This window comes from Pagrus major, chromosome 19, assembly GCF_040436345.1.
Source record: "Pagrus major chromosome 19, Pma_NU_1.0".
In the NCBI taxonomy this organism is placed as follows: Eukaryota; Metazoa; Chordata; class Actinopteri; order Spariformes; family Sparidae; genus Pagrus; species Pagrus major.
The window spans coordinates 12,752,139-12,767,188 of record NC_133233.1 but is presented as its reverse complement, the minus strand read 5'-3'; the positions used below and the strand labels follow the sequence as shown (position 1 = coordinate 12,767,188).

General features: G+C 41.3%; 1 protein-coding gene across 2 annotated transcripts in view; it reads right to left on the bottom strand.

Moving 5' to 3' along the window:
- The window catches only part of phldb2b (pleckstrin homology-like domain, family B, member 2b), a 43,287-nt gene that overhangs the window by 22,419 nt on the left and 5,818 nt on the right, over positions 1-15,050 (bottom strand). Inside the window, exons 2-6 of one of the 2 annotated variants that reach the window (XM_073488733.1) lie at positions 11,622-11,678; positions 11,312-11,435; positions 9,373-9,471; positions 8,572-8,655; positions 743-862 (exon numbers count right to left, since the gene is read on the bottom strand). In XM_073488733.1, the coding sequence (XP_073344834.1) occupies positions 743-862; positions 8,572-8,655; positions 9,373-9,471; positions 11,312-11,435; positions 11,622-11,678 (484 nt within the window). Of the gene's footprint in view, positions 1-742; positions 863-6,030; positions 6,236-8,571; positions 8,656-9,372; positions 9,472-11,311; positions 11,436-11,621; positions 11,679-15,050 lie in introns of those variants that run through there. The other variant, XM_073488732.1, reaches the window with a different exon arrangement.

The following is a 15,050-nucleotide window of genomic DNA, read 5'->3' as shown; positions in this document are numbered from 1 at the left end:
CCGGTAACTTTACCCTGAGATCCCCCATCAGGGGATAGGAGCAAATATTTTCACCCGGACAGATGTTACATCGAGGGAATAGGCTGATGAAGAATTATAGAAGGGGAATAGGTGAAACGCTGAAAGAGCAGGGAGGGAGGAAGAAGAGGAGGTGGTGACGTGGCAGAACAAAGGCAGAGAGTAGGAACAAAGAAAAAAGGGCAGGGATCAAGTGCAGTTCAGGGGTCAGGAAAGGGGTTTACCACCGGACCTTGTGTGAGTGAGTGTGTGTGTGTGTGTCAGGGTTCCAACACCTTTTTCAAAGTCAAATTTAAGCATTTTCAGGGTGCATTTTCAAGCTTTTCGCCAACTTACATATGTGGTAAGTTACATATTTATATGCACATGTAACTCAATAAGATTATTTCACTTCATCATGTTAAATCCAATGTTATTGTGCTATAAACAACTGCATTTATGCTTTGTGAAAGCATTCTACAGAGGGCTGTCAAATAAAAAACTAAACAAAAAAAGGGGTTCATGTTTCAGAATGTGTGACCAGTAAGTAGACTTGACATCCTATACAAAGTGCCTGAGCCAGTATAAATCCAATTTATTCTGAAAGTAATGTAGTTACAATTTCAAGCTGTTTCAAGCACACCATCCCCAAAATGTAAGCACTTTTCAAATGCTGAAAACACCGAATTAAAATTGAATAGTTTTCAAGGATTTCCAGCTCCCACACAAACCCCTTTGTGTGTACCTGTGTTGTAGGCCAAAGCGGACACGGGGCTCTTTTGAGGAAGCATGCTCTTCATTCTGCTGGCCTCCTCGGGATGGTTAAACCGGAAGAAATAGGACTTACCCAAACACAGGGAATAACCTGGGAAGAAAACACACATAAAATTAGAGATGAAACTGATATGTATAACAGTAGAGGGTAAGTAATCTACAGCTGGGTAGAGTATAGCATAAGGAGAGTAGTATAGACTTACTCATGGATCAAAAAGTAATTGTAAGAAGTACTCCTTGGCATTTGTGTGAGTGCGGCACAAACATCAGAAAAACAGATCTTGCTGAGCAGAAAAACAACTAGTCCACTGAGGTATACATATTAGGAATAGATCATAAGCTATTGTGTGAAGAGGCAGTAAGTACAGCTTCATATTGGTATGAGCCTGGGATATTTATTCACAGCCAGACACACACTTGCACAAGCTCATGCACAGCCAGACCACAGTGTTTGCTCTGGCCATCAATTAGGCTGAGAGGGCCAGGTATTAAACAAGATGTCAGGGTCACAACCTCTGTAATACACACAGCCAGCCACAGCTGTCCAAATACCTCAGAAGGGAAGGGAGAGAGACAGCAGTGCTGCTGCTGACACACACGGGACATCTGATGCAGGACAAGAAATGAAAACACCACACTGATGTACATTTTGAGAACCGGATGGAAAACCAGGAGATCCCCACTCATTTTTCTGTCTTATTGATGTACCATATCTTTGCTCTCTCCTTCCCTTCGACCTCCATCAGGCAGAAGGTTCAGATACACGTTACAGTAACCCCCCCACAATGTTAGCATGTGTGTAAAAGACTAAAAAAGCACCTCCTTAATAGCTCCATTACAGCTCCATCAGATTCCTTGGACCTGAAGTCAGAGACACACAACCACTGAGGCAAGAGGGGGGATAGCAAGAGGGCGAATGGAAAAAGACTGAATGGAAAAATGTCAAAACTGTTTTTCTTTCTTTTCCCTTCTCTCTAATTCGCATCTCTCTTTCTGCCCTTTTCTTACTCAATCTTCACCTAAAGTCCAGTTTCACAAACATCTCCACTAAAAAGTCACTCTAATAGCCAAATTGGAGATTATGGTTGATCTTAGAGAGGTGTCATACCTGTCTAGACATTGCCTTAGAGTGCCTAGAGAGCAGAGGTTTTTTTTTGCCTTCAAAGCTGTAATTTCTCAGCACAGGGGGGGACCGGAGTGAGGCTGTGAAGTGTAGTGAAAACCACACACATGAAAACAGTGTAAGAAATGTTTAGTCTACACAGCTGGACTTTGAACTTCTCAAATATATACTCATGTAAACACTATCTTGCAGGTTTGGGCGCAAACTGTGAAGCAGTGGCATCAAGACAGAGAGACCAAAAGTTATGTGTAAAAGGAGAGAAATACACAAACACACAGACACAAAGGTCAAAATGAAGGCAAGCATGAGCAAGAGCTAATAATATGTGTTCCTCATTGCCAGACATGAGTAATGTGTGTGTATTTCTTCAAAAGTTTGTGCATACTGTATCTCTGTGTGGAGGGACATGTCTTGTAACAGTGTCTGTCTAATGACTCACAGTAACACTCAGTATTTAGCACAACAGCGAACACAAAGGCATGCACACACACACTTTGCAAGCAGCAGTCAGCTCTTGTAAAAATCTAATTTCCTACCCTCAATAGCCTCACCATGTGCCACCTTTAAAGTGGAGGGTAAAGTGTGTCGGCCTGATTTGTTCACAGCGCCCACCCCCTCCCTCTTTCTAATTTCCTCTCAGGGCTCCTCATGCAGCTAACAAATAACTACGAGCTAATCCTCTCCTCCTTCCATCTTCACCGTAAACAAACACAAGCACAATGTGAGCATATGTGACAGGGAAAGCCCTTTTTTACAGAAAGGATGCGAAAAAAGAAACAAAGATTGAGAAATGTCAGAAACTGTGTTTTAAGAGATAAGATCTGGTGATTCAACTTCCTCTGGCTCGGTTATTACAGTTCTAAAGAAAAGGACTAACCTTTTCCTGACCCTTTCTCCTTAAATCCATCTGTGATACAAATACAAAGGAACACACAGCATCCTCCACATCCCATCAGAAATGTCTAATCTTAACTGCTTGCACACAAACCAAATTTAAGTCTGCTGTCCTAAATACTTGCACACAAACACATGCCCACTCCCCACACACCATCCACAACAAAAAACATTTAATTTCATTCACGTGTTTACTTGTTTACCAGCAAATTGAGTTTGCCTCCCATGTCGAAGGTCTACCCCCCCCCAACACACACACACACACACATATGGACAGACCCTCTAGAACAGCAACAAAGCTGGAAATTAGTCTGTATATACATTTATAGGATAATTTAAAGTTTGCCATCTACAAAGTCAGACCTCAGAGCCTTTGAGGACACAGATGTAGGAGCCTGTATCACGTCTGGAGCCAATTTCTGTTCCCATGTAGATCTGAGCGAACCAAACTACACTCTTACCACAATGTTATGGAAGAGGAAACTCAAAACTGTTTCTTTATTTGGTTAGCATAAGTGGAGGAATTGCCAAATTGAGAGCGTTAGGTTAGAATGAAAAATAAACCAATTACAAGGATCCCGTGTCGATGAAACGCACTTATCTGCTAAGTAGTCAGGTTTTGACAAGTAATCACAATCTAAAACAGTCAGGTAAAAGATTCCCCATTTGTTTTTATCAAAATGTCTAATTATTTAACTGGTTGCCTTCAAATTGTTGCTTTGATCCCTTAAATATGCTAAGTACTAGTAGCTGAATTTACTCATTCATGAAAAGATGCATACACACACACGTCCCAGTGGGAGTGTAAATTGGCCTCAAAAACCACAAATTACCCTCTCTGGGGCACAAGGGTCCAGCAGTCACATCATGAAAAAACAGACTGGTCTTTCTCAAGGGAGTCGGTGCAGATTGTTTCAGTCACTCACACACACTTTCTCTCTATATCATACACAGGAACAAACACACACACATTCAGATTAGAGATGCAGTGCTTCCTCTGTAGTAGTTTTGTAGCAGTGGTGGCAGGGCGTAATTTTTGGTATTTGTTCTGTGTCCATGTCTGCTGGTATGGTTAAAGTGCTAACAGTGATTGCAACAATATTGTTTATATTTAGTTATTTGATCATGAATAAAAGATTAAAATATATAATTGCCCATTTTAGCTTGCTGCAGTGGTAATATCCTTACTGTATCGGTCCACCACTCTTGAATGAATGTAGAGAAAACGGTGGGACGCACAATATGGATTTTTTTCAGCCGATACAGATAACAGATAATTACCTTCTTCGCAAGGCTGATACCATTAAGATAACCATTAACTTCACATTTTTGTTCCTAACTTGTAGTTTTAGCACACACAAGGGTAAGAAAGTCTAAGATTTAGTGAGCAAAGACAGATAATGTTCCACAAGTTGATGAAGATCTGTGTTGCACTTGTTCTTGTTCTTCCTCTCTTCTGCGTTTATTCGGAAATCACATACCGACTAAAGGTAAAGGTGTATACCGCCACCTACTGTATCCAGGTGTGTAGATGCAGCACTTTGTGGAACTTCTGTGTTGTGCTTGAAGCCAGTCGTTAGTTTATGTTAGCGGACTCCATTTCTAAAATAACGTTAGCTACTGTTGCCGTCTGTTAGCAAAGCAGAGAGACGCACTGAGATGAGGCACTCGAGAACTTGCATAAAGTCACATGACATCACTGTTGCAGAAATTCTGAAGAAATCCACAATCCATCAGCATTAAACAACTTCAACAAATCATCTAGAGGCTTGTACAGACAACAAAGAGAAGGTCTCATAAAAAATGGCCAATAAAAAAGTGATTAACATATGTAAAACAAATTGTTACAGAGAGCCCCTTTGAGTCAATGAAAGCAATTTGGCTTTGTATTATTGTCTCCATTTATCAGCTCTGATTTCCCGATACAATAAATAACTTAGAAAATTCCTATAATTTATCGGCACAATATACATCATGCTTCACTAATCCATATGCAAAATCTGGCTCCAGACCAGAAGCTCAGTCAGTAGATATCTTCTCTCTGCTCTATAAATCAAACCTCATCCACAAAGCATCATTTCATCAACCCCCACACCACTTCTCTCAAGTGAAGGTTTGCGAGCCTGGGGACAACAATGGGTATAAACAATCAGCAAGCTCTAATCTACCAGGAAGAAAGGAAAGAAAGCTTAAGACAAACACCATATAAACTGATAACAAAGGACATATGTCTTATTTCTCTGGTTTATAGTGTAAGATTTTTTTCTAAGCCCAAATGTGCTGGAGGCAGGCAGAAGAGAGGCTTGTGAACACAATAACATCCAGGACAATGAAGCAGGTTTTGTGTCCAGGTGTCAGGTATCCTGCCTGTCCTCATAGCCATGGGCTAGTTCTTTTTGTCTCATGCAATCACACCAGTCTGTGAACTTGACAGCAAAATGTATGACCCTGAGGCATGCACACCAAGGTTATTTACATCTAAAAAGGTGCAGGCAATATGCTAAAACAAACAGGCTGTGCTGGAACGCCTTCACCATTTGGCTGCATGTAAGAATGTAACTTTCACCACTCAGTGGCTTGGACTGCATTGAGAGGAGGCACTGATTTCACATCTGCTATCCTGCTGACACTAAGTCATGTGGAGCTGTGCTTTAGTTTTCTACTATTTAAAAAAAAAAAAAAAAAAAAAAGCAAAGAGGATATGTCAGTTCAGTGATATCAGCCTAGTGCATTAGTATTCTTGACTGATCTATAGTAACAGATGGCACTTCATTAGTATTTCTGGTGGACCCCATTGCAGCCGATCAGAGGGGTTTGTGTTTTTTTTTTTTTTAAAAGGAAACTCAATATCAGCTGATGATCATATGCTGTTTATGCAAAAGTAGCCCTATCTGCTCATTTAAATGTCAAATACGACAAAGCTTAAAATACCGGCAGACAGATGTATCGATTGATGGCGATAACTACCAAATCCAAGATTGGGAACATTGGCCAACCTGTTCAAAGAGCATGTGTTCATAAAACACACAAGAGAGGTAAGGGACACCGGTTTAAAGGTGAATCGGCCATCACTAGCATCAGAGGGAAGAGGGACAGAAAGAAAGAGGGAGAGGAGGGAGCTTACCAAACACACTCACATCACAGAGTTACAGACTGCCTGAGGAAGTTAAATGCAACGCTAATGTTACTTTGGCCAGAAGAGCTAGCTTAATTTAAAAACATTTTAAAAAGCCGTTACAAACCTTTTGAGTCCCATTCAGTGAGCACTTATCACGACTTGTGTTGTCTTCTTCTTAACGTCTGACAAATTATCATGACAAGAACTCTGGCTAAAAAAGGCGCCTAAAAAAACAAAAATAAAAAAAGTACTTTTATTTATCTAGCTACACTTCTGCCAGTGTCTGTGTTGTTGTTTTCCTTCCTCCTCCTCACTGGGAAGCCTCCTCTCTCGTCTTCACTCCGTGTGGAAGAAAGTTGCCTGAATTACCATCCACAAGTCTGAGTGCCGGACTGTACCAACTGCCGGTAAAAAGGGGTGAAAAGGGGCAACATTTGCGACGGCGAACGACCTTAAATACTGTCAGAAAACGTTAAGCCGCTACTTACGGTTTATAGCTTCACAAAAGTAATGAAAACGGAAAAACACACGTGCAACTAATTAATAAAACGAATGTAAACCAACCGCGCTGAACTGCATCACCCCTATCTGCAGATGGTAGGTTCAAAGGCTATTAGACGGTGAGGTATTTGGTAGACGCCCCCTTAGCTTTTCTTTGTCTACCTACCTATTTTCCTTCTCCTTTCTTTGAAATGTTTTGGACCAGTTAAACCCCAAACCAGTAGGGATATAGGGGCTGACTCAAAAACCTTGTAAAACTGGTGATTTCATTATATAGAAATGACAACCTAATTCATTTAGGAAGCATTTAATTTGACTTCTGAGACAAAACAACAATAGAAAAGGGGAGGGAAGGGGATTTGAGGTACGCCAGACAGACTGGCTTGCTAAAGACAACGTAGAAGACTTTGGAAAGGAAAGATATCACTGTTAAGCAAATAAGAAAAAAAAAAATCTGTGATACTTTGCCCCCTTAGCTTAAATCAGGGGCAGTCTGTCTGGCTGCTTCTTTCAGATGCTTTGTCAACTGCAGACATTTTCAACACAACATGAACCCTCTTACAGCTACTTTGTCTTTTATCATGTTTGCTGATGTGTGTGTGATAGAGAAAGAGAGAGGGAGAGTGGTTATAGTGGCTCTGTTTTGTTTGGCAGCAAGATTTGCATTTGCTTCAGACTGGTGTGAATGCTGGGACATGGGAGTTTTACATGCAGACTCCATTAAAATGCGAACTGAAGAGCAGAGTCAGATGTTATCCCATTAATTGTTTTTGTAAGAAGAAGAATGAATGAGAAAGCCTGCAGTCCTTATACTGCTTGTTTCTCATTGCCCTTGTTGCCACACAATGATTTATACTGTCATCATCGCTGTTATTACGCTGTATGAACATATTACTATTCAACAAGTGACTTCCATCTGTTCTGGCGAGCTAACAGTGACGCTGATGTGATTCCAGGTCAAGCTCAAAAGTCCCAAATACAGAACAGATCACTTCCTAAACATAGCTAATCATCTCCAGGCTGCCTTACAGTGTGTGTGTGGTTAGACTAACTCAACCCAGAGCATCCGAGGCCAGTGGATATTCTTGAAAGATGTTCGCTCTCTCTCTCTTTCTCTCCATAATTTTCCAAACCATGCCCTTTTGACTTTTTTTAACCCCTTTTTGTCTTTCACTCCTTTTCTCCAACCCCTGCTACTTCACAATGTCCCGGCCTCGTGTGTGTAGACACAAACAAACGTGGTCAATATTTGAATCAGCCAGGCACAGCTGGAAGATAAATAGGCCTGTCAATATTTAACTTAAAATGGCCAGGCCACACAGGGCTCAATGAAAGGGAGAAAAGCGTACACAGAGAAAGCTGGACCCACGGAGAAGGAAAAGCCACTGTAGCGCAAGTTGACGGGAAGAAAAAGGAAGGAACACCGAGGAGAAACTGGGAGAGCTCTGCAACTGAAAAAAGGGAATTTGGGAGAAGAGAGAAGAAAAGAGAGGAGACACAGACAGGAGATAAACAGATCAAGGTATTGGCAGACAGAGAGCAGACAGGCACGTGGACAGGGGTGGACAGAAAGATAAGAAAAGAAAGAGAGTTTGGGAGGCTATTCTGTTTGTATCTGACTATAACAGGACTCCATGAGTAGTGTATCCTCTGCAGTTGCTGGAAGCTGTGACTCACTTGCAGCTCGCTGTTCCAAAACCACTACGAATTAAACCGAACCAGAGCACTGCATCATTGAAACACATACACAAACATGTGGAAGTGCTCATACACACACACACACAAGTAGACCTGTACATTTATGTGAAAATACACACACACAAACATACTGCGCACCCTGTCGTTTCTATGGAAAACGTCAGCACAATGTTAACTGTACCCATATGACTCATACACACACTGAAAGGAATGCAAGTTAACCAAACCGCAAACTAACCACTCTCTCTCTCTCTCTCTCTCTCTCTCTCTATCTATCTATTTTTCACATACACACACACACACACACAGACAGACACACACACACAGACACAAACACTTGAGTTATGAAATAGTGAAAATATGCTCACTCCATGCAATTAAATCAACTTTCATTCCACTTCTTTTATTGACCAGTAGGTGGCAATATATCAAAGCTTGTGTTGGAGAGAGTTTGTGTGTATCTTACCCTGTGTGAGCGGTGTGGGCACAGTGACCTGTACTCCATCCAGACTGCAGAGGTGATCACAGGGGTCCAGGGTCACCACCCCTCCTGTGTCGGAGGTAATGATGACAAAGTATGGGATCAGTATACCCTTATGATTTGCTACATCATCACTTAAAGGAAAGAGTCTCCCTATTCAAAGAACTAATTAACTACAAAATAGATTTTAAACATAACATGCACATAAAACCGTGCTATTCCTGTCGTCACTACAAGGCTTTGGTCTGGATGCTTAGCGTAGTAATTACATGTGCTGAATCACACAGGAACAAAAACAACCTCAAGAGCGTAATCAATCACTCAGCTTCTCTCTGTCTCTTCAAAGATCTTTTTCTATCGTTCACACAATACACTGACAGTGCACCGGAAGATTTCCAGCTTAATGGATCAGTTCCATATTTATCTCGAAACTTTGTTTTGATTGAAACAATTGAAAGATTAATTTGGTAATTCTAACTGACTCTGTTGACATTTTGTTATAATAATACTCCCAAACAAAACAAAAGACTCATTACGTACTGATGAAATCTAGCAGATCCAATCTGTAGGAGTTTGAAAAATGATTTCAAATATTGTAATCTCACTTCACTGGCAGATTTGCTAGCAGTAGAATTATGTTATTTTTGGCTAGATTATACACCAAACTAAGGTTAAAAGCCTTGTTGATTAAAGGAACACTTCAATGTGAAAAAGATGAGATAACTGTTAATTCAGAGGCTTCACAATATTATGTATTCATTGTGTAAAAAGTGAACTGACATCAACCTTCATTGAAGATGAGACAGTGCTCTGCCTCGATGCCAGGCCCCTGGATAGTGATATCTTGTGGAATAGGAGCATCTTCTCGGCCTATGCGGGTCACCCCTGGAACGTCAAGCAATACAGATGTGATCATCATTAAAAAGGAAAGTGTAGTAAATATATTGCACCATAGACTGATCTACATGTCGCTGTGGAAACCTGATTAAACTGTCTGTTTGAACCATATGTGTGGTCTATGATCCACACTTTAAAGGACAACTTCAGTTTTATGAATTCTAACTGGTCTTTCCTCTTCAGTAGACACATTGTGAAGAAAAATAGGCCCTCAGTTCTGCTAAATTGGCTTGTACACATTGTTGGCATTCCTCATGGAAAGACACACCAAGCTGGGAGATTGTGAAAGTGCGTGGCAATGTGTTACGGGTTATGCAAAGAATAGTAATAATGTCAACTATAATAGGCATTTGGGCTGCTTTTAGAAAAATCCAGGTCAGTCCAAAGGCTTACCTATCATTTTAATGCCATCCACTGTGTTATTCTGTAAAACATGGTGTTCATAAGTGGTTGAAAACACTCTTATACCTAAAGGAGAAACTAAGCAGTTTGTCTGCAATTTGTTATACTGACCAGAGCCTAATTTAAAAAGCAAATAAATCCATCCAGTTAAAGGCCAGTACATTTTTTCACTGCACTGTTCTCATGGCTGAGAGGAGGCAAAACAAAAAAGTGCCTGTCTTTCTGCATAATGAGAGCTCTGTGAATTTCACAGGACATGTTAACTCTACAAGTGTGTGCGAGAGTCGCCAGTGTTTTTCCGCAAAGGACAGATACTCACCAACTTTTACTGCCTTTAATCTAATGTCAGTCCGTTTGTATTAGTATTCCATCTACTATCTGCAGGCTATTGAATTATAATCAGTTGTACAAGCATGTCTCACTTTATCATGTTGTAAAATCTTTCTATCTTTGCTGCCATTTCTTCGCTATCATGTGTTTGGCCAACTAAGTGGAATAATAATCAAGCTATGGCGCCTGTGGTTTGCTGATCTGATGAATGTATGTGTGTGTGCATATGTGTGTGTGTGTGTGTGTATAAGAGAGAAGGAGAGAGTGACTGAGGGAGAAGGACACCTGTGGGTGGCTGATGATAGAGAAACTATAAATAATAACTATAAATACACTGACATTATGTCACCATAATCATCCCGTGTCTGTGTGCGGACACATGCAGTGCATCATTTATGCCAATGTTTGCTGGATACAATTTGTTGAATGAAAAAACATCTTGGACTGATTTGAAAACTGCTTCTCCAAGGAATAGTGTGGATTTCAGTTTAATGGAATTGTGGCTTTCTGTCTGTTGTAGTAGACAGCATCATGAGACCATGCTGTGTGAGTCGTCATTCCTGTTTTATAGCTGTTTGGGTTGGCGCAGTGTTGTCCTCATTTTTGTAGGGTTAACTTCGCAGTCAGTCCGTGCATTAGCCAATAAGAAGGATACATTCAATCCCCGATGAAAATAAAAATAAATAACCAACGATGTGGACGAGTCACTTTTATGAATATGTTTTCAGCTCGAAGGAGTCCTGTGGGAGGAAGTAATGTTGGCTCCTTGTCTTGACTCTATTGTGACCAAGCCTAGAGTATCACTTTCCCCTATCACACTCCCCCACCTCTCCAGTAACCATGGAAATGAAGCCATGAGTGAGAGGGTGGAGAAGTAGAGCGGGGAAAGGCGGGGGAAACAAAGCAATCGGGGAGGGATGAGGAAGGGAGGGAGGAGACTGCAAAGGTCTGCTTTCAACAGGTGACGGTTTTACATGACCTGAGAGAAATTACATCCTTGATCCTGGGCATTGGGAAGGGAGGGGAAGATGAATAGTGACTGTATGACCTGGTAATCCTAACCCATGGAATACATGTGTGTGTCTGTGTGTGTTACCTTCTTTCAATGGCAGCAGGGTGATTGCCACACTCAGCCTCCCGCTGCCCAGGCTCACCAGATGAGGCGCGGCAGTCTGGACCTTCAGCCCCTTCCCTGTGTCAATCAGGTCCAGAGGCGGAGACTGCAAGCATCAGTCAGAGTTGAAAGGTCATTTTCACACACAATCTGTTTAATATAAGTATATTCTTCATTCTGGTAAATCTAGAAAAAGCTGACCCTTGAATGTTGAATTGATTTGGATTTATATGGCCAATTTATAATTACCTTGAAATAAAGAGTTTTGAAATACTGTGCTCAGACCTCTCACCTTGGGTTCAATTGGAGACATCTGATCTGACTCTGGTTGGAACATCATCTCAGAGTCCTGTAGTTAAGATGGAGAGAAGGGAAATTCACCTCAGACCACACATATAATAATATTCTTTAAATGATTTGATTGTATCAAATATATATAATTGCTTTTTAGCATCTTGTATAATTTTATATGTACTCAGGTCTCCAATAAAAATGGGATTTGAATCTTGACGTTACTTGACGTATTCAATAAAAGCTAAATATGAAAAAACAGACTACAAATGACTACGCCTCATATGTATAGCTACACTCAAATACGAACACACACACATAAACATCAACAAATGCACACAAAGAAAAAAAAATCGACTGTGCATTGCATGCCCAGCTGCTGCCACATGAGAGGAACTCTCCGTGTGAAAGTGTTCCAAGGGGAAAATACCACTTGGGAGGAAAAAATACACGCAGACACACACACACACACACACACACACACACACACACACACACACACACACACACACACACACACACACACAAGCTGGTTTGCAGTGGGAGGAACTGGGAGGAATGTTCCATGAAAACAGAGTTCCCACGACTTGTTGGTAATGATCGCACTGCCTGGTGCTTTGAAAGTGTGTGTGCGCGTGTGTTTTTTTTAAATGACAGCAGTTGACAGCGGTCAACATCAGTTGCATGATATGCATGGGGGTTTTTCCTCACTCGAATCATGGGTCTGAGAACAGAGGATGTTGTACACTGTAGAGATTGTAAAGCCCACTAAGGCAATGTGATTGTGATTTTTGGCTCGAAAAAATAAGTAGACTTAACTTGACTTTTATGTCCAATATTTTGGTCCAGAGTAAGATACTATCTTGACAACTATTCCAGATTACCCAGAAATTAGACATTCATGGTACCCAGATGATGGTTCCTAATATTTTGATAGCCCCTCTGACCTCTCCTCTAGTGCAACCATAGGGCCAAATCTAATAGACAGCAGTTGATGAAGTTCACTGGGTTCATTCATGCTTCCCAGAGGATGTGTCCTTTCCACTTTGGAGACTCCATCAGCGCTCATCTTGTGCCATTGGTTAAATGTCAAAGATATGTCATGCTCCCAAAGACATTAAGCCCTTTGGTTTAGCATTTAGCATTAGCATTAAGTGTCTACCTCAGGAGAAATAGCAAAAATGATCAACTGTGAGGATTAAGTGAGATGACCACACACTTTATAAAACATGGACGTATACTTTTTGAAATTACCTAAGGGTTTCTAAAGACCCATTGTTAAGGTCAGTGGGGCGGCTCCGCCAGCTGTCATATCTGTACATCCTGTCAGTGCCTGGCTCCGCTTACTCACGGCTCATGGAAAAATGGGCAAAGAGGTGGAACGTGGGTTGAGCTGAACTGAGCCGAATGACGTCTGGTTGCTGACAATTAGCTTGACAGCTCGCAGCTAGCTAGGCTATAAACATGTTTATTTCAGCTGTAAAGTTGGACATTTTAATATGGGAGTCTATGGGGATTGACTTGCTTTTAGAGTGAGAGCTTCAAGTGGCCATTAGCGGAACTGCAGCTTTTGGCTCTTTGTTGGCTTCATTTTTCAGACCCAGAAGTTGCAGCTTGGGGATGACTCATCTTAGTAGTTGACAGTGGAGTCCAAGATAGAGATAAAAAAATCAAGTCAAAATTGTTTGAAGGGCGGGTATAAGTAGGAAGCCATGAGAAACTACAAAGAGGAATGAGTGAGATAACAAGCAGCAAAATCAAAAATGTTTTAAAGATGCCTGTTTGTTTGAGTAAACACACTCAGATCCAGTGCCAAGGACAACCCCTGCAGTACCCTACAATTCAATACAGGAAAAACAGTCTCGCTTCTATTTACGTGTGCACACACACATTCAAAGGCACAAACACATGCACACACACCCAGCTGGATGAGTGAAATGCTTCTCACTAAAGCAGAGATGATTACAGTATTTGGGAAACCACCTCAACCACATTTCCTTTTCCACATTCTGTCATCTCCTTCCTCTCTTCCTCCTCTCTCTTCTTGTTATACCCCCCCACCTTTATGTTATCCTGTTATAATCCTGTAATCATGATCCACCTCACACAGTTTTTACCACAAGTATCGTATTTGTTTTTCATACTTTTCACTTCCTTCCTCTAAAGAGCTCACTTCTGCTTCTTCAACTGTTTTCCAGCTCTATAACCTCCTTGTTTTCTCTTCTTCCCTCTCTTCAGCCTGTCTTTCCTTCATTTCTCCTTTCCCATCCTTCTGCCTTTTCAATCTCACTCTCCTCTGTTTTCATTTCTTCCTCAAGTCACCCGCAGAGGAAGCGCAAATCAAAGCCAGCCCATTTCCTCATATACCATTTCCTCGAATTCAGCGCCAACTTCCTCTCTGAGGTCACTTCCTTTGCTGCTTTAACACCCTTAGTGCCTTTAAACACGCTCTCTCTCTCTCTCTCTCTCTCTCTCTCTCTCTCTCTCACACACACACACAAACACACACACACACACACACACACACTTGCTATTATTTGCAATTCAGTCACCTCTGTAACCCCTACGAACACACAAACATCCACAAATAAAGTCACGCATCAGCTCTTTTTGTTATCACACAAAGATATGAGGCCCCACATTCCTCTGATTTTTTTCAACACTAGTGTAGACAAAGCAAACACACGGTGTATGATGACAACATCAGATGGACAAATGCAAAGGTGCTCCAGAGCTCAGAGGAAAAAAGGAGGTCAAAGTCTTATTTCAAAGCTGAGAAGGATTGTTTTGAGTTTAATCACAAGACTATTCTCTCTTTCCCACCCTGCTTTCTTCCTGTATGTCCTTTCCCATCTCCTTGGCTCTCACTTCCACCATACACATACATAGTTTATTTTTTATTTCCCCCATTGTTCCTTCTCATTGTCTCACTCTGTCGCCCATTTTTTCTCCATAGCCCCCCTTCCTCTCCTTCTTTCAGCAGGTGAGCTCCAGTCTGGGCAGGCCAAGACAAGTCTTTGGCCTTGTTGTGCTCCAGTTTAAGCAGAGCAGTGAGCTGTGTCAACCCCCATCTAGATTTTCAGATTTCAGCTCTGGTATCCTGAGGGGTCTACACAATCGCCAATCATCAAAACTGATGCTATCAGGGCCTCTGGACTAGAGTGCTCAAGTATGAGATTACTGGATGGTCTTGGTAGGTTTGCAGGTTTAGAGAAAGTTTAGAGAAAGATGCTTTTATTTCCCTAGCCTTTATGGCTGCTCTTTTCAATATCTTAATATTTATAGAGGATGGAATGACTATGTTTGATATGAAAGGGCTCGCTTGTCGTGGCAAACCCACAGAGAATTATCACTTAACTCTACGATACATCTCAGCTCCATGGAGGCTTTTTGCATCTTTCAGCTCACTGACATCAGGCAGTGTCACATA